The sequence below is a fragment of the Somniosus microcephalus genome, chromosome 5 (genome assembly GCF_052327205.1).
Source record: "Somniosus microcephalus isolate GS21.2 chromosome 5, FLI_Smic_1.0, whole genome shotgun sequence".
In the NCBI taxonomy this organism is placed as follows: domain Eukaryota; kingdom Metazoa; phylum Chordata; class Chondrichthyes; order Squaliformes; family Somniosidae; genus Somniosus; species Somniosus microcephalus.
Genome location: NC_140991.1, coordinates 25,111,710 through 25,131,894, shown reverse-complemented (window position 1 = coordinate 25,131,894; position 20,185 = coordinate 25,111,710). Strand labels below are relative to the sequence as shown.

The 20,185-nt window shown below is 46.1% G+C and overlaps 1 protein-coding gene across 1 annotated transcript in view; it reads right to left on the bottom strand.

The window, feature by feature from the left end:
* Positions 1 to 20,185, bottom strand: part of obscnb (obscurin, cytoskeletal calmodulin and titin-interacting RhoGEF b) — a 656,492-nt gene that overhangs the window by 114,499 nt on the left and 521,808 nt on the right. The window contains exon 111 of the mRNA XM_085987453.1: positions 13,663 to 13,863. Coding sequence (XP_085843579.1) covers positions 13,663 to 13,863 — 201 coding nt within the window. The remainder of the gene's footprint in view (positions 1 to 13,662; positions 13,864 to 20,185) is intronic.

The window sequence follows — 20,185 nt, the reverse complement described above, 5'->3', positions numbered from 1 at the left end:
CAGAAATTGGCCTATTAATTGGAACCAATGCCTACAAAACTATGGAGCCATGGCAGGTGATAAACAGCAAGGATGATGGACCCTACGCCGTCAGGACAGCCCTTGGATGGGTAGTCAATGGACCGGTAAGGAGAGATGATGGCAACAAGTCGAACAAGGAGCAACGACAAAATGTAACAGTTAATCGTATCTCTATCGCAAGCATTGAAGAGCTGTTGATCCAACAGTTCAACGCAGACTTTTCAGAACGCCGCTGTGAGGAAAAGACAGAGATGTCACAAGAAGACCATCAGTTCATGGATTTGATGACAAGGTCTACACAGTTCATTGATGGCCACTATCACATTGGTTTGCCACTGAGAAGACAGACCGCGAAGATGCCGAATAATCGCTGCATAGCAGAGCAGCGCGCCATCAGTCTAAAGAGAAAGCTGAACAAGAACCCCGACTTTCACGAAGACTACAAAGGCTTCATGAGAAACATCATAGCGAAAGGCTATGCTGTAAAAGTGCCCGAGGAACAGTTGAACAGAGACGATGGAAGGGTCTGGTACCTTCCTCATCATGGTGTGTATCACCCAAAGAAGAAAAAGATCCGTGTAGTGTTTGACTGCGCCACCTCATTCAGAGGAACTTCACTGAATGACCAGCTGCTTCAAGGTCCTGACCTTACTAATACCCTCATTGGCGTCTTGACGAGGTTTAGACAGGAGCACGTTGTCATGATGGCAGACATAGAATCAATGTTCTACCAAGTCAGAATCCCTGACGAAGATGCTGATCTTCTGCGTTTCCTTTGGTGGCCAGATGGCGACGTTAGTCAAGCTATGGTGGAATGTAGAATGGCTGTACACTTGTTCGGAGCCACATCATCTCCCAGCTGTGCATGCTAGGCTCTCAGAAAAACTGCAGAAGATGGCAAAGGCAAAGCACCATCAGAGGCTGTGGAGACAATCTTCAGAAACTTTTACGTCGATGACTGTCTGAAGTCCGTGTCAACAGAAGACGATGCCATTGCACTGTCAAGAGACCTTAGAACTCTGTGTTCGAATGGAGGATTCCATCTGACTAAGTGGATAAGCAACAGCAGAGCAGTTCTAGCTTCTATCCCAGAAAAGGAAAGAGCCACTGAAGTCAAAGATCTGGACCTGAGCCACGATGTCCTTCCTATCGAGAGAGCTCTTGGTGTACAATGGTGCATTGAGTCAGACACGTTCAACTTCAGAATAATGGTGAACGAAAGACCATCCACAAGACGAGGGATTCTCTCCGTGGTCAGTTCCATCTACGACCCTCTTGGATTCCTGGCACCACTCATTCTGCCGGTGAAGCTGATCCTACGAGAGCTGTGTAGAGACAAGAGAGGTTGGGATGAAGATATCCCAGAAGGTCAAGCTCAGAGATGGCTCAGATGGTTGACAGATTTGCAACAACTTTCTAGCTTCAATGTCAGTAGATGCATCAAGCCTGTGTGTTTTGGAGTTACAAAGACGGCTCAACTACATCATTTCTCGGACGCCAGTGAGGACGGCTATGGCACGGCTACTTACCTCTTGCTGACAAATCAACAGGCCAGAAACATTGTGCCTTCCTCATGGGGAAATCCAGGGTGGCTCCGCTGAAGCAGGTCACCATCCCGATACTGGAGTTGACGGCAGCGGTTGTTGCAGTTAAAGTTGACAAGGTGATGCGGAAAGAGTTACAGCTCCCACTAGAAGAATCTGTCTTCTGGACGGATAGCACGATGGTGCTGAAGTATATAGAGAATGAGAAGATACGCTTCAAGACCTTCGTAGCAAACAGAATCTCATCCATTAGAGAAGCTACACAGCCATCTCAATGGAGGTATGTAAACACCTCATTAAACCCAGCAGATCAAGCCTCACGGGGATTGAAGGCTGAAAACTTCATGAGGAGTGAAACTTGGATACAAGGCCCAAGTTATCTGCTGGAAACAGAGAGATCATGGCCAGAAAGACCAGATATGCCAAGTCAGATTGCTGAAGACGACGTCGAAGTCAAGAGATCAGTCACAGCAAATCTCATAACTACGAAAGAGAACTTTGACACAGTGAACAAGCTTGTTAATCATTTCTCAGGATGGCACCAGTTGAGGAAAGCAGTTGCATGGTTTCTAAGGTTGAAAGAGTTGCTGCTACACCTGAGCGGTAAGAGAAGAGTATCGAGCCACTATCCATCAGTCTGAAAGTAACCCTGATAAGCAGAGAGTGCTTCTACAGCAATATATGCACCAGCACAAGACCACATTGGGTAAGAATTCATTGACCGTGGAGGATTTGGCCAAGGCTGAGATGGAGATAGTTTGCTTCAGTCAAAGACAAAGATATCCAGAAGAAATCGAAGCTTTACAGCAAAATACTCCAATCAAGAAAGGTAGTCATATCTACAAGCTGGACCCTACACTGCAAGATGGAGTACTGAGGGTGGGAGGGCGACTAAACAAATCTGCTATGCCAGAGGAGGCCAAGCATCCTGCTATCCTTTCTAAGGACCTCTGGGTTGCTACTCTCATTCTTCAGCATATACACCAGAGTATTGGACACAGTGGGAGGAACCACGTGCTTGCGAAGCTAAGACAAAGATACTGGATTCCAGGAGCCAATTCTGTAATAAGAAAAATACTCTCTGAATGCATTGTTTGCAGATGGTTACGCGACCCTGGAAAGACCGATCACAAAGCTCTGCCTGCTACAAGAAGCAGCGTGAAAGGTTCCTGAACAAAAAAAAGTGGACATTTATATTGTAAATATGTTGAACTCATTAGTTTATGACTCTTAAGAATGTTTGAGTAATTGATATGCTTCATGTGCCTAGTCAATTAGGGGCCGGAATGTAAGAGTCATGAAAGTTTAAGAAAATACTTTAAAATATTGGTTAAATAGTATAATACAGTTAATTTACCTGATTGACTTATTGTATTGAGAAACCCATTTTCTTGTTCCAATAGTATAGTCTGAGATACCCCCTTTATTCTTGCTACAATGGTACAGTCCTTAAGCTTGTCACATGGTATCCAGCCATTTTACAGTTCAAGCTCCACGAGGCTAGAGAGAAAGTAAAGGCTTTGAGGGCTGGAGCAATACAGTTTTTGACCGTGTTCATTTAAACGTGTTTTGCTTTGTAATTCTGTTTGTAAGGTGTTACAGTAAACAGTTTAAAGACAAAGTTACATTTTGGAACGTTTTATTTCGACACGCGTCTACTCGTTAAAAGCCTCAAAGCTCAGTGTCTGCATGTTTGGAAATTACGAAGCGCCACTACAGTTACAGTGCGGAAGGCGGCCATTTGGCCCGTCGAGCCCGTGCTGGCTCTCTGCAAGAGCACTTCAGCTAGTCCAACTCCCCTGCCCTTTTCCCGTAGCCCTGCAAATTTCTTTCCTTCAGATACTTATCCAACCCCCTTTTGAAAGCCGTTATTGAATCTGCCTCCACCACCCTTTCAGGCAGTATATTCCAGATCTTTACCACTCGCTGCATAAAAAGGTTTTTTCTTACGTCGCCTTTGCTTTTTTTGCCAATCACTTTAATTCTGTGTCCTCTGGTTCTCGATCAAGAAAGTTCTCCTGAACACACTTCAGAAATTCTTCCCCCTCTCTGCCCTTAACACTATTACGATCCCAGTCTATATTAGGATAGCTGAAGTCCCCCATTACTACTACTCTATAGTTCCTGCACCTCTCTGTAATTTCTGTGCATATTTGCTCCTCCATATCTTTCCCACTATTTGGTGGTCTATAGAATACACCTAGTAGTGTAATGGCACCTCTATTATTTCTTAACTCCAGCCATATAGATTCTGTCCATGACCCCTCCAGGACATCCTCACTTTCCAGTACTGTAACATTCTCCTTGACTAATACCTCCACACCACCTCCTATCTTTCCTTCCCTATCTGCTATCTCCAGCTAACTAAGCCACTTCCCATGGTGCACACAAATTTGTCCAAGTTTTAAAAAGAAAGAAATTTATGGTTCACATTAAATAAACTGAAACTTCACATCAACATTGAATAAAACACCCAAGTGGCTACCCTTGTGAATCTACTTGTGTGGCATCGTTCTCTTACGTGCGCTTCTACGTGGTGCTACCCCTGTGGCTTCAGCAGAGGTAGAGGCAGCCTCCTCACTTCCCTGCTGTGACTGCTTAGACACTTTTGGCGGTTGTCCTCTGGGTTTTGGAGCCTGTGAGAGCCCCGCCAAAGTCTGCTCCTCCTACAAATGTGCAGGGGCAGACTTGGCCAATCGCTGTCCAGGGAGGCATCTGGGGCTCGGACTGATGGGGTGGCAACGGGGGAGAAGTGTGAGCACTTTGAGAGCAGCCCCCACTTCCATGGTCCCTCTCACCATCATCCCTCTCATGGGCCATCTGCACTTTCCTGCTTGCAAGGAGCTGGAGCGCTTCATTAAGTATCCCGGCTGAAAACGTGTCATCGATGACGTCACCAGACCCGCACCATTTAATTGGGCTGGGTAACACGCAGGGCGGGATTAATAGGCCCCATTAACGTAAAGTCGTTCTGTGGCATGCGATGGAGCCAGCAATGGGGTTGCGACCCACCATGGCGGCCACCCACACCGGACCTCGCTCCCCCTGCAACCTTTACCACTGAGAAAGACAAGAGCACCATAATCATTTGTGAGTTAAGGGAACCTTAACCACTTCTAAGTAAACAAAACTATCAAACCATAGGGGACACTATTTGTGAGAGGAAAAGTAAGAAATATCAGCAATTTGGCAACAGTTTAAAGTTTAAAAAAAATGTAATTATATAAGCACTTATATTTCTGCAAAGGCAGAGTATGATTCATGGCAGATCTAGACTGCAGCATTCTGTTGTAATGGCAAGATTTTTGGCCCTGAAGTATATTTTTCTGGGGCTTTTCCTTCTGTATAAAATAGGAATGAGCAAAATTGTGGCAGATAGAGTTCAATGTAGGAAAGTGTGAGGTCATCCACTTGGAAACCTAAGAAAGATAGATCAGAGTACAGGAAACTCTTGTTTAAACGGCACCTAAATATCCGGAAATCTCTATTAACCGGCAAAATTCAGGAGTAGGTTCAGGTAAATTTTACTGTATATTAGTGGCCTTGTAACCGGGGTTCCTGCACCTGTAGCCGTGTAAGAGGGACTCCTGGATCAGTGGCCGTGTAACCGGGGTTCCTGCACCTGTGGCTGTGTAACAGGGACTCCTGGATCTGTGGTTGTGTAACCGGTGTGCTTTGTAACGGGGCTCTCGTACCTTGGTAGGTATACTGTGGTGTATGTAACCTGTTCCACCTTAAGAGAACCACCTTAAGAGATTGTACTACTTTCTCTTGGCTGCTGTATACTGTAATACCGGTGGTGACCACACCGGTATATAAACGTTGTGTAGTGATTTGCTGGGCAGTTCAGCCCTGACCTCCGAATAGTAAAGACCTGTTAAAGTTCTTCTTGTTGTCTGTGTCCAGTGATTTATAATAAGCATAACTGGGACACACAGACTCAACAGTGGCGACGAGTCCGATCTTACCCTGCGGCAGTTTTACATCCAAGGCAGCTTCGTCCTCAGAACGGGCGTCGAGAAGAGGCATCCGCCCTCATCATCCTGCTGAGCACCACATCGCACGGGAGGCATCGAGAACCCAGGTTAAAAAGAAAAATTCTGACCACGAAGCCCTCCATCAGCGACAGGCAGTGACCATCCCTTCTACCACGGTGGTGGGTAAGCCGATCAGCGACACGAGCAGAAAGTCGGCCGCGTTGGCTGTGGAGTAGGGGAGGGAAAACGGAGGAATAAGGGCGGAGAACTCGACGGCGGCCGGTGAAAAGGGCCAGGCTGCAATCGGGGCCGAGAGGCGCAGCGACTGGGGCAGCGTTAAGGCCACGAGAACCGCGGAGAACTCAACCGCAGCCGGTGTAAAGGACCGGCCTGCAAGCGGGGCTGAGAGGTGCAACAGCAGGGGAAGCGTGAATGCCCACGGGAACCGCGGGGGAGCAAAAAGCAGCGTCGGGGAATTGAGAACCGCTGGGGAGGCGAGAACGGCAGCAGCACGGCAATCGCCATTGCAGCCAGCGGGGGAAGGCGGCAAACGCGGGAAGCCGCCATTGTAGTCGGCGGGGGAAGAAGACGAGTGCGGGAAAAACCGCCAAGCACGGGAAGCCGCCATTTTAGTAGGCGGGGGAAGAAGACAAGTGCGGGAAGCCGCCATTTTGGGAAAAAGAAAATTTAAAGAAACTTGCAAGGATGCCTAAACATGGTAACATCAATGCTTTTGATAGCGATGTCGAAGATTGGGACATGTATGTAGAACGCATGGAAGTTTATTGTAAAGCAAATGAGGTACTAGATGATAAGAAAGCACTAACCTTATTAAACTCAATGGGTGCGAAGACGTACGGGCTATTGAAGCACCTTGTATCACCAGATAAACCGGCGGATCAGACTTTCGCGAATATTGTTACTGTCCTGAAAAATCATTTAAACCCCACGCCGCTGCTGATAGCGGAACGATTTAAATTTTACAGAAGAACGCAGCTGAAAGAAGAAAGCAACGCTGAATTCTTAATTGAACTGCGTAAGCTATCAAAGTACTGTCAGTTTGGAACAGGACTAGCAGATGCGCTGAGAGATAAATTTGTGTGTGGATTGTTAAAAGAAGGAACACAAAAGCGACTGCTAGAGGAGAATGATCTTACGCTTGATAAAGCTGTCACTATTGCAGCATCGCACGAAGCCGCAGCGAGAGGCACTGCGGAAATGCAGCTAAGGTCATCGGAACTCAGCACCAATCGAATGGCCTTGGGTGCAGTAAAGTGTGAACATTGTGGAAAGACAACGCACGATCAGAACCAGTGCTGGTTCAAAAATCAGGAATGCAGAAAATGTGGCAGGCTTGGTCACATAGCTAAAGTATGCCGGTCAGGAAAGAAGACCAGCAACAAAAAGTCACCGCAGGAAAAGTGCAGAAAGGTACACAAGGTGACAGAGAACAGTTCGGATGAACAGAAGTCAGATTCAGACTCCAGCAGTAAGGAACTGGGTTGTCTAAGAGTACACAATGTGGGTAATGAAACAGACCTCCAAACTATCTGGGTCACACTTCAGATAGCAGGAGTCCAAGTGAAGATGGAATTGGACACTGGATCGGCATTGACGGTCATGAATAAGCAAGACTACAAAAGGTTATTCCCACATATTCCCCTACGGGATACGGAGATTGTATTGAAAACATACACGGGGCAAAGAGTATACCCCATCGGAAAGATAAAGGTAAAGGTGGTCCACAAGGGCAAAGAAAGCCGAGGAATGGACTTATATGTGCTACCTGAGGGAGGTCCACCACTACTGGGATGGGAGTGGATCAGGAGAATAAATATGGACTGGCATTCCTTAAAAGCACTAACGGTAGATTCCGGTAAAAAAGATGTCAAACCTAAACGATTGTCCAGAATATTGGACGATGCTAAAGAGGTGTTCCAACAGGGACTGGGAACACTGAGAGGAATTACGGCAAACATCAAGGTTGAAGAACATGCAAACCCGAAATTTTTCAAAGCCAGACCGGTACCTTATGCGATACGACCTGCTGTGGAAGCTGAGCTGGAAGGGCTAGAACGTTCAGGAGTACTGTCTAAGGTGGACTGGAGTGAGTGGGCCACGCCCATTGTTCCCGTCATGAAGCGTTCATCAAGCAACAAGCCGGGGGAACCGGGGAAGGTTCGCATCTGTGGAGATTTCAAGATCACTGTTAATCCGGTGCTTCACACGGTGCAATGTCCGCTTCCGCGGATTGAGGATATCTTCGCTTCGTTGTCTGGTGGGAAACACTTCACCAAGATAGACCTGGCACAGGCGTACTTACAGATGGAAGTTGAGGAAGAGTCATGCCAGTATCTCACGATCAACACGCATAGAGGCTTGTATCGGTATAATAGACTGGTTTTTGGAGTGGCATCGGCTCCAGCAATTTGGCAGAGGGCCATGGAGCAGGTATTACAGGGAATTCCAGGCACACAATGTTACCTGGACGATATTCTGATTACAGGAGATGATGATGAGGAACACCTTGCAAATTTGGAACTGGTGCTCACCAGATTGAAAGAATATGGACTTCGAGTTAATCACCAGAAATGTGAGTTCTTTCAGAAGCGGATCTCGTACTGTGGTCATGTCATTGACCAGGAGGGGCTTCATAAGTCTCCTGACAAGATCGAAGCTGTTGTGAAGGCTCCCGCTCCGGATAATGTATCCCAGTTGAGGTCGTTCCTAGGGTTGATTAACTATTACCATAAGTTTCTGCCAAATTTATCCACGGTGCTGCACCCGCTGGACGCTCTTTTGCAGAAGGGAGTACCATGGAAGTGGAGCGAGGACTGTAAGAGGGCCTTTCGCAAAAGCAAGGCATTGATCACCTCAGAGGAAGTGTTGGCTCACTTCAACCCAACGCTGCCTATTCGTTTGGCTTGTGATGCTTCTCCATATGGTATTGGGGCAGTACTCTCACACAAGTTGCCAGACTATAAAAATGAGAAATGGCAATCTGGAACAATTCGGGCTAGACAAGGACCCCTGATGTACACGGTAGATATTGGTGAAAATGTAATACGACGTCATGCTGACCAACTGGTAGAATCGAGAACAAGGGTCGAACCCATGGTTACGGCAGAGACAACCGTGGAAGAAGTTAGTGAACCTGAAGCATCTACCTCAGAAGTGAATGTACCTGATGATGATGTCCAATCCATAAGAGATCAACTAGATGAGTCACCCCAGCAACGAGAATCAGAGACCCCTGAAAGGCGTTATCCAACTCGGATCAGGAGGCCTCCTCAGAGACTGAATCTTTGAACTGTTTTGCATGAAGTTGTATATATATATATATGTTATGTTAAATGGGGATATACACTGTTAAGCTAAAAAGGGAGGATTGTGGTGTATGTAACCTGTTCCACCTTAAGAGAACTACCTTAAGAGATGTACTACTTTCTCTTGGCTGCTGTATACTGTAATACCGGTGGTGACCACACCGGTATATAAACGTTGTGTAGTGATTTGCTGGGCAGTTCAGCCCTGACCTCCGAATAGTAAAGACCTGTTAAAGTTCTTCTTGTTGTCTGTGTCCAGTGATTTATAATAAGCATAACTGGGACACACAGACTCAACATATACCTCTCCGTTATCCGGAATTTTTAATCAACCGGCACCATCCCGGTCCCGTAGGTGCCGGATACCAAAGAGTTTCCTGTATATTCTAAATGGTTAGAAGCTAGGAATTGTGGAAGATCAGAGAGATTTAAGGATCTATGCATAGAAATCACTAAAAGATGGTGGCCCGGTAGAAAAAATAATTTAAAAGGCTAATAGAATATTGGACATTATCTCAAGGCGTCTGAAATACAAAGGAGTGGAAGTTATGCTACAGTTGTATAAAGTTTGGTTCGACCGCATCTGTAGTACTGAGTTCAGTTCTGGGCACCGCACCTCAGGAAGGATATATTGACCTTGGAGGGGGTGCAGCGCAGATTCACCAGAACGGTACCGGAGCTAAAAGGGTTAAATTATGAGGAGAGGTTGCATCGACTAGGATTGTAATCCATTGAGTATCAAAGACTGAGGGCTGATCTAATTGAGGTGTTTAAGATGATTAAAGGATTTGATAGGGAAGATAGAGAGAAACCATTTCCTCCAGGTGGGGGAGTCCAGAACATAGAAGATAGGAGCAGGAGTAGGCCATTCGGCCCCTCGAGCCTGCTCCGCCATTCAACGAGATCGTGGCTGATCATCCAAATTCAGTACCCTGTCCTTGCTTTCTCCCCATATCCCTTGATCCCTTTAGCCTTAAGAAATATATCCAACTCCTTCTTGAATATATTTAATGAATTGGCCTCCACTGCCTTCTGTGGTAGAGAATTCCACAGGTTCACCACTCTCTGGGTGAAGAAATTCCTCCTCATCTCTGTCCTAAATGACCTACCCCTTATCCTTAGACTGTGACCCCTGGTTCTGGACTCCCTGACCATCGGGAACATCCTTCCTGCATCTAGTCTGTCCAGTCCTGTCAGAATGTTATAAGTTTCAATGAGATCCCCTCTCATTCTTCTAAACTCCAGCGAGTACAAGCCCAATCGACCCAATCTCTCCTCATACGTCATTCCTGCCATCCCAGGTATCAGCCTGGTGAATCTTCGCTGCACTCCCTCCATGGCAAGAACATCCTTCCTCAGACAAGGGGGCATAATCTTAATCATAATCTAGGGGTGATGTCAGGAAGCACATCTTTACACAAAGGGTAGTGGAAATCTGGAAAACTCTCCCCCAAAAAAGCTGTTGAGGCTGGGGGTCAACTGATATTTTCAAGACTGAGATTGATAGATTTTTGTTAGGTAAGGGTTTTTAAGGGTTACGGAACCAAGGTGGGTAAATGGATTTGGGGTAGAGATCAGCCATGATCTAATTGAATAGTGGAAAAGTCTCAAGGGGCTGAATAGCCAACTCCAGTTTCTATGTATACTCTTAATATGTTAGAACAGAGAAAAAATGAGGTAAAAATTGGGCCTTGTTGCGCCCATACAGATTGCCCAAATGAGGCCAGAGTTTTAATTTCGGGCCAGCCTCGGGTTCCCAGTTGGAGCGCTCACTGATTGTGCAGTGCCGATTCTGGTCCCAAAGTTGTTTTCTATGGGAATTTCTACCTGAATCTATTTAAATTAGGGGGCAGGATTATTAGACATTGTTAGTGGAACATACTGAAAATTAAGAACTACTATTATGAAACAGCAGACTACAGACAGTCTGTGAATAGTCTGTATGGCCAATGAAAGAAAACCAAATGATGGCTGTGACTGATGCTGGGGAAAAAAATTCACAGGTGGTAGCGGCTCTCCTGTATCTTGTCCAAGCGGTTACTCAAACACATAGTGCAACACTGCCAAGGTTGATCTTATCCTCATTCAACATTCGCATACAACATGAATTACTGGATAATAATCAGGAGTAAAACTAGGGTTTCTTTTTTTTTCCATTTCATACATAAGAACATAAGAAATAGGAGCAGGAGTAGGCCAATCGGCCCCTCGAGCCTGCTCCGCCATTTAATAAGATCATGGCTGATCTGATCCTAACCGCCAATCCACTATCACAGAACCATCTCCTGAATCTAACAGAATTAGACACACGAAATAGGAGCAGGATCAGGCTACACGGCCCCTGGGCCCGCTCCGCTACCCACAGGGCCATGACCGATCCGAACCTAGACTCATGTCCAAATTCCTGCCCGCTCCCCGTAACTCTTAATTCCATTTACTTCTAGGAAACTGTCTATTTCTGTTTTAAATTTATGTAATGATGTAGCTTCTACAGCTTTTTGGGGCAGCATATTCCATGGACCTACCACCCTCTGAGTGAAGTAGTTCCTCCTCATCTCAGTTTTGAAAGAGCAGCCCCTTATTCTAAGACTATGCCCCCTAGTTCTAGTTTCACCCATCATCGGGAACATCTTCCCCGCATCCACCCGATCCAACCCCTTCACAATCTTATATGTTTCAATAAGATCGCCTCTCATTCTTCTGAACTCCAATGAGTAGAGTCCCAATCTACTCAACCTCTCCTCATATGTCCATCCCCTCATCCCCGGGATTAACCGAGTGAACCTTCTTTGTACTGACTCGAGAGCAAGTATGTCCTTTCTTAAGTATGGACACCAAAACTGTACGCAGTATTCCAGGTGCGGTCTCACCAATACCTTGTACAACTGAAGCAATACCTCCCTATTTTTATATTCTATCCCCCTAGCAATGAAAGCCAACATTCCATTGGCCTTCTTAATCACTTGCTGCACCTGCATACTAACCTTTTGAGTTTCGTGCACCAGGACCCCCAGATCCCTTTGTACTTCAGTACTTTCCAGTTTCTTGCCATTCCTAGCCTGATAGTGCTGAGACAAATTTTCAGAACCTCTCTGGCCAGAGGACTGGAGAACAGCTAACGTAGTACCATTATTCAAGAAGGGTAGTAGGGATAAACCAGGGAATTACAGGCCAGTGGGCCTAACATCAGTGGTAGGGAAATTACTGGAAAAAATTCTGAGGGACAGAATTAGTCTCCACTTGGAGAGGCAATGATTAAATCAGGGATAGTCAGCATGACTTTGTCAAGGGAAGATCATGTCTGACCAATTTGATTGAATTTTTCGAGGGGGTGACTAGGTGCGTGGATGAGGGTAGTGCAGTGGATGTGGTATACATGGATTTCAGTAAGGCTTTCGATAAAGTCCCGCATAGGAGACTGGTCAAGAAGGTAAGAGCCCATGGGATCCAGGGTGCCTTGGCACATTGGATCCAAAACTGGCTTAGTGGCAGAAGGCAGAGGGTGATGGTCGAAGGTTGTTTTTGTGACTGGAAGCCTGTGTCCAGTGGGGTACCGCAGGGATCGGTGCTGGGTCCCTTGCTGTTTGTGGTCTACATTAATGATTTGGATGTGAATGTAAAAGATATGATCATTAAGTTCGCAGATGACATGAAAATTGGTGGGGTGGTAAATAGCGAGGAGGGTAGCCTCAGTCTGCAGGACGATATAGATGGGTTGGTCAGATGGGCGGAACAGTGGCAAATGGAATTTAACCCTGAAAAGTGTGAGGTGATGCATTTTGGAGGGACTAACAAGGCAAGGGAATACACAATGAATGGTAAGACCCTAGGAAAGACAGAGGATCAGAGGGACCTTGGTGTGCATGTACATAGATCCCTGAAGGCAGCAGAACAGGTGGATAAGGTGGTTAAAAAGGCATATGGGATACTTGCCTTCATTAGCCGAGGCATAGAATATAAGAGCAGGGAGGTTATGATGGAGCTGTACAAAACGCTGGTTAGGCCACAGCTGGAATACTGTGTGCAGTTCTGGTCGCCACACTATAGGAAGGATGTGATTACTTTGGAGAGGGTGCAGAGGAGATTCACCAGGATGTTACCTGGGCTGGAGTGCTTCAGCTATGAAGAAAGACTGGACAGGCTGGGGTTGTTTTCCTTGGAGCAGAGAAGGCTGAGGGGGGACCTGATTGAGGTGTACAAAATTATGAGGGGCATAGATAGGGTAGATAGAAAGGAACTTTTTCCCTTAGTAGAGGGGTCAATAACAAGGGGGCATAGATTCAAGGTAAGGGGCAGGAGGTTTAGAGGGGATTTGAGGAAGAACTTTTTCACCCAGAGGGTGGTTGGAATCTGGAACTCACTGCCTGAAAGGGTGGTAGAGGCAGGAACCCTCACAACATTCAAGAAGCATTTGGATGAGCACTTGAAATGCCATAGCATACAAGGCTACAGACCAAATGCTGGAAAATGGGATTAGATTAGACAGGGCTTGATGGCCGGCGCGGACGCGATGGGCCGAAGGGCCTCTTTCTGTGCTGTATAACTCTATGACTCTATGAATAGCGGTGCCCCGAGTGTCATCCTTGCTGAAATCAGCAACCTCAGCATGAAGCAGGGACCTTCCTGCTCTGCATCACATAAAGAAACACATTTACCTCAAGAGACAGTATTTCTTCACCGATAGGCGTGCAGACAGAATGAAGCGGATTAAAATAAAATCATAGATCCAAACCTCAACAGGAATACCGAGAAACAAGTACTGTAAACAGATAAAAAAAACCACGGAAAGGATACATTTCCAGCACCAACACAAGTGTTCTCTTGGTTTCTAACATGTCGAGTAAGCAGGCAATCTTCGAATGGTTAACTCTGGATAAAATGGCGAGTTCTCCATAAGCCTGTGACCTGGTACTTCTTCTGAGTGGAATAAACTTAGCTGCGCAGGATGTCCCACTCTGTTTATTCACAACTCTCTTCACAAAGCCATATGAACCTCTTTAAACAAAAGGGAGACACGATACACTGATTTTCTTTTTTCTATCATGTCTAAGAGCATGCACAGTAATCAACGCGCTTCAAGTAATTCACAAGAAAAGCTGAAAGATAATTTAATTATAATCTTTATCAAGTGAAAAAACACAAACAAAATAAATAAAAGCATTTTCCACACATTAAAACCGTAAGTTGGAAAATTTATCCAGGACTGAATTTTTGCAGGACAGATTGGGAACAAATTTTTACTTTTATAGTTAGCGTGCACAAATTAATAAGATGACTGAGATCACAAGTATCTGTGTGGATTTTATTTCTGCAACATGTCTAGATGCAGAAAATAACCCATTTTACAGTATACATTCTTATTCCGACATTTTCTCAGTAATGAGCACAATCGAAGTACTCGTCATAACAATAATACTAGTTTCTCTTACAGTCTGATTCAAAGAAGATTTAACGGGGAGAATTGAGCATTTAGATTGTTTCTCCTGGGTTTCTGCCGATCTTCCATCGAAGTTATGGTGGGAGATTGGGAGAACGCCTGCGGAAATTCTAAGTGTAGATGTGTAACAACAACAACGTGCATTTATATAGCGCCTTTAACATAGTAAAATGTCCCAAGGCGCTTCACAGGAGCGTTATCAAACAAAATCTGAAACCGAGCCACGTAAGGAGATATTAGGACAGGTAGGTAGGTTTTAAGGAGCGTCTTAAAGGAGGAGAGAGAGGTAGAGAGAGTTAGGGAGGGAATTCCAGAGCTTAGGGCCCAGGCAGCTGAAGGCACGGCCGCCAATGGTGGAGCGATGAAAATTGGGGATGCGCAAGAGGCAAATGCAAGAACTGAGAGACAAGTAACATTAAAGCTATTCAGTGCAGCAAACCTGACCCTTGCCAAATAAAACCGACACAGCTATCAAAAAGTCAGCAGATATTGTGCTGGTGCCTTCTGCTTCATTATACACCATTCTACCTGCCACGGTTGGGCCAGTTCAGGGTTTTGCAACAGATCCTCGCCCTTACCAAAAATAGCCGAACAGCTAAATACTTGGCTCAAGTATCCTGCAAGAACCATTTTGATCTCAATCATAGATTCTCCAAACTCACATGAATGGACAGAAAGAAATGAGTGAGAAGTGGATAATAATACAGGAATAACATTCAATTAGAGAGACTTGATCATAATTAGAGCTCATTCCCTTTTGTTATTACTCTTGCTAAATACTGGTTGCAAGCAGAAGGATATTAATTAAGTATTCTTCAATCACTGGCCTTTTTGAGAAAGAAATTAATGTCACTTTGATGACTTTTTGTTAAAACGCAAGGGAGTAAAATGAAGTAAACAGTTATTAAAGATGATGGGGGTAGAAACTAGATAGTGCTGGCCTGCTGGTGAGAACTGGGCACAGGGAACAATCCCTGTGCCGGAACAGGTAGACTCGAGTCCCAATCGAGACTGGGCCTTGGGCCTCATTCAAATTAGACCGGTGAGCTGCGGGTGCCTGTTGCGCGTCCCCAGGCAGCTTGACGACGAAGCAGACATTGATTTTCAGGCCGACTGCGTTCAGGGAGGCCCAATTTTGGGAAGGGATCCTAAAACAGGCGTTCGGCCCCTCATTAATGTAATGCCTGTTTTAGGTGTTTACTCTTGATGCCTAAGAAATGGCCCCCACAAATTTAGCAGTGCAGACTGGGCGCAAGCTATCCCACTGCTAAATTGGTACGCTTTGCGTCCATTTAATGCCCAAAAAATGGGCTCAACGCATATCACTTTCTGCACCGATGTCTTCCAGCATTGTGCAACTGTAATTCTGAAGGTTATACATTTTTTAATAAAATGTTGTTGTTGGGATGTGGGCGATGCTGGCAAGGTCGCATTTTTATTGCCCATCCCTTGTTGCCCTACGAAAGTGGTGGTGGACCTTACCACTGCAGTCCTTGTGGTGATGGCGCTGCCACAATGGTGTTAAGTGGGGAATTTCAACATTCTGACCCAATGATGATGAAGGAATGGTATTATGAGCCCAACTCACTGATGGTATGCAACTCAAGAGGGGAGCTTGCAGGTAATGGTGTTCCCACAACACTGTTGCTGTCGCCCTTCTCCACGGTAGAGATGTTAGAGAGGCTTTGAGGGATCAGTAAGTGAGCCACTTGTTACAAAGTACCCAGCCTCTGCTCTGCTCTTGTAGCCATGGAATTAATATGGCTGTTTCAGTCCAGCTTCTGGTCAACAGTGGCCCCAAAATGTTGATGGTGGGTGATTTGGCAATAGTGGTGCCATAGAAAGTCAGGGGAGTTGGCTGGGCTTTCTCTTATTCAAGATGGTCATTGACTAGCACTAAGGTGGTGCAAGTCTGGATGTTATTATGGTCTTGCTGAAGGCTGGGATGGGCCAGAGCAAGATGGTGACAATGGGCCACTTTATGATGGAGGGAAGGTCACTGACGAAACAGCTGATGATTTGGGCTAAGGATATTTCCGTGAGGAACTCTGCAGCAAAGTTCTGGAGCTGCATGATTGGCCTCCGTCAACCATGACCATCTTCATTTGTGTCAGGTATGACTCCAGCCACTGAAGGGTTTTCCCTTTGACCCCTATTGACAACAACAACAACTTGTATTTATATAACGCCTTTAACGTAGTAAAACGTCCCAAGGCACTGCACAGGAGTATTTTAAGACAAAGAATTTGACACCGATCCACATAAGAATAAATTAGGGCAGATGACCAAAAGCTTGGTCAAAGAGGTAGGTTTTAAGGAGTGTCTTAAAGGAGGAGAGAGAGGTAGCGAGGCAGACAAGTTTAGGCAGGGAATTCCAGAGCTTAGGGCCGAGGCAACAGAAGGCACGGCCACCAAAGGTTGAGCGATTATAATCAGGGATGCTCAAGAGGGCAGAATTAGAGGAGCGCAGATATCTCGGGGGGGGGTTGTGGGGCTGAAGGAGATTACAGAGATAGGGAGGGGGCGAGGCCATGGAGGGATTTGAAAACAAAGATGAGAATTTTGAAATCGAGGCACTGCTTAAACGGGAGCCACTGTAGCACAGGGGTGATGGGCGAACGGGACTTGGTGCGAGTTAGGACATGGGCAGCCGAGCTTTGGATGACCTCAAGTTTACGTAGGGTGGAATGTGGGAGGCCAGCCAGGAGTGTGTTGGAATAGTCAAGTCTAGAGGTAACAAAGGCATGGACGAGGGTTTCAGCGGCGGATGAGCTGAGGCAAGGGCGGAGAAGGGCGATGTTACGGAGGTGGAAGTAGGCGATCTTTGTTATGCTGCGGATATATGGTCGGAAGCTCATTTCAGGGTCAAATATGACACCAAGGTTGCGAACAGTGTGGTTCAGCCTCAAACCTAAGATTTGCTCTGCTCCTTGGTGTCATACTCGGTCACATGCTGCCTTGATGTCAAGGGCAGCTACTTGCTATCACTCCTTTACTCTTCTGTGAACAGGTGCACGTAACAAGAAAAAAAATTGCCGACGTTGGGAATCTGAAATAACAACGGCAAATGCTATAAATACACAGCAGCTCCGTCAGCATCGGTGAAGAGAAAAGAAAAGATAAAGATTCAGGTTTATAACCTAATTCACAATTGCAGTTGTACAATGTTGTAAGATAGACTTTATAATAACTGTTTATTATTTCATTTGACTTCTTTTGTGTTTTAGTGAAAAATCATCAAAGTTACATTAATTCCTATCTCGAGAATATCCATGATTGAAGCTTGGTTAATTAAGAGCCTGTTGTTGCAATCAATATGTAGCAAGAGTAAAACTAACAGGAAGAGAGTGCAATCATGATCAAGTCTCTCTAACTGAATGTTACAGGAAACTCTCGATTTACCGGCACCTAAATAACCGGAAATCTCTGTTAACCGGCAAAATTCAGGAGTAGGTTCAGGTAAATTTTACTTCATATTAGTGGCCGTTCCTGGATCTGTGGCTGTGTAACCGGGGGTTCTGCACCTGTTGCTAAGCAACAGGGACGCCTGGATCTTGTGGCCGGGGTTCCTGCATCTGTTGCTAAGCAACAGGGAAACCTGGATCTGTTGCTGTGTACGGGGCTCTCGTACCTTTTACTATACCTCTCTGTAATCCGGACTTTTTGATAAACCGGCACCACGCCGGTCCCGGATAAAAAAGAGTTTCCTGTATTACTATATTATTAGCCACTTCTCACTAATTCTTCATCGACATAAAGTTTATTTTTTGGTTTGAAGAGCCTATGATTGAGATAGAAATGCTTCTAACAGGATATTTAACCTATTTATTTAGCTGTTCAGCTATTTTGTTGAGAGTGAGGATCTATTACAAAAACCAGTAACTAACCAAACTTTAGCAAGTAGACATAGAAAGGCTAGCAGAATGGGCAGACAAGTGGCAGATGGAATTTAATACAGAGAAGTGTGAGGTGATGCATTTTGGCAGAAGGAACAGGGAGAGGCAATATACACTTAATGGCACAGTTTTAAAGAGTGTGTAGGGACTGAGGGACCTGGGAGTTAATGTGCATAGGTCCCTGAAGGTGGCAGGACATAGTGAGAGTGGTTAACAAAGCATATGGGATCTTGGGCTTCATAAATAGATGTACTGAGTACTGTGATGAAATATATGCCTTCATCAGCCATCCCCAGAGGTATCCTCACCACCCCCAGCAGTACCTGCAACACCCCCAGCACATGGGTATGCCCAGGAGGGCACCACGGACCCCCGGTCGGAACCCGAGGTACTGTTGCGACTTTCAGGAAGGACTATCACACCCCCGGACAAACTAAATCTGGAGAAGGGGTGAATGTGATGAAATATATGCCTTCATCAGCCCATGTGTTTTACCTGCTTGTATTGTGTGAACCGCCCCCTTTTGTTCCTATTGTGTGTATTGGCTACGCCCCTGTCTTTTGCCATATAAAGGTCTCAGGAGCTGTATGAGTCATTCCTACCAGACGAACCCGATGTGGGAAGACCTGTAATGCTGCAATGTTCTTAGTGATTAAAAGCCTTAGTTGAATCCTTTAAACTCCTTGTCTTTGAGTTATTGAAGGCACATCAAGTACAATAGTAAAGAAGTTATGCTGAACCTTTATAAAGCACTGGTTAGGCCACAACTGGAGTATTGCATCCAGTTCTGGTCACCACACTTTAGGAAGGTTGTGAAGACCCTTGAGAGGGTGCAGAGGAGATTTACCAGAATGGTTCCAGGGATGGGGGAATCTTAGCTACAAGGACAGGTTGGAGAAGCTGGATTTGTTTTCATTAGAGCAAAGGAGGTTGAGGGGTGATTTGATAGAGGCGTACAAGATTATGACGGGTTTGGATAGGCTAGACGGGGAAAAGCTGTTCCCACTAGTTGATGGTACAAGGACTAGGGGACACAGATTTAAGGTTTTGGGCAAGAGATACAGGGGGGACGTGAGGAAAAACTTTTTTACACAGCGTGTGGTGAGGACCTGGAACTCGCTGCCGACGGAAGTGGTGGAAGCGGAGACACTCAGGCCTAGAAATTGGGTATAGCCCCGCTTGAGGCGTTAGAACTGGCGATGCGCAAAGTTTATAGCCAGACGAAACTTATCGCCGCCTGGCGCGATATTGGGTTGCATCGCCCCCAAAGGGGATTGAGGCGCTAAATCAGCCGTTGCACGGTGCTCTTAAGGCGCAAAAGGTCAGGCGCTACTCAATTTCGACGCGGACAGGCGCAGCGCAGGTGAACTCAATTACGGGAAAGCACGAGACCTACAGGCGCCGGCCGGCTCTTAAAGGGGTGGGTCAGTCAGACTGAGCTTCAACACCCAACGCCCTGTAGGCCTCAGATTCGGCGCTCGCCTTTGTCTGGCAGTACAAACTTGTTCATTATGGAGAAGGTTAGGCAGAGAGCAGAGCGCTTCAGCACTGAGGCTCTGGACCACTTGGTGGCTGCAGTTGAACACCGTCGAGAGGTCCTGTATCCGGATAATGGCAAGAGGCCGAATCAGAAGGCTTATCGACGATCTTGGAGGGAGGTTGCTGTGAGGGTGAACTCCAGCAGCATGGCGACCAGGACCCCTGTTCAGTGCAGGAAGAAATTCAACGACCTCACACGGATCGTTAGGGTGAGTGATGGTTTACCAAACGTGTGCTTCCCTCCATCTGCAGCTGACTTCGGGCACCCTGCTGCAATGATGCGCCAATGGCCATCTGTCAGTATGCACCCATGGCCCTTTCTGGGCACACACATGGACAGATGTCTCAAGGCCTCATGTAAGGGCTCTTGCACCATGGGGGGCATGCGATGAGGTCTCAAGGCCTCATGTAAGGGCTCTTGCACCATGGGGGGCATGCGATGAGG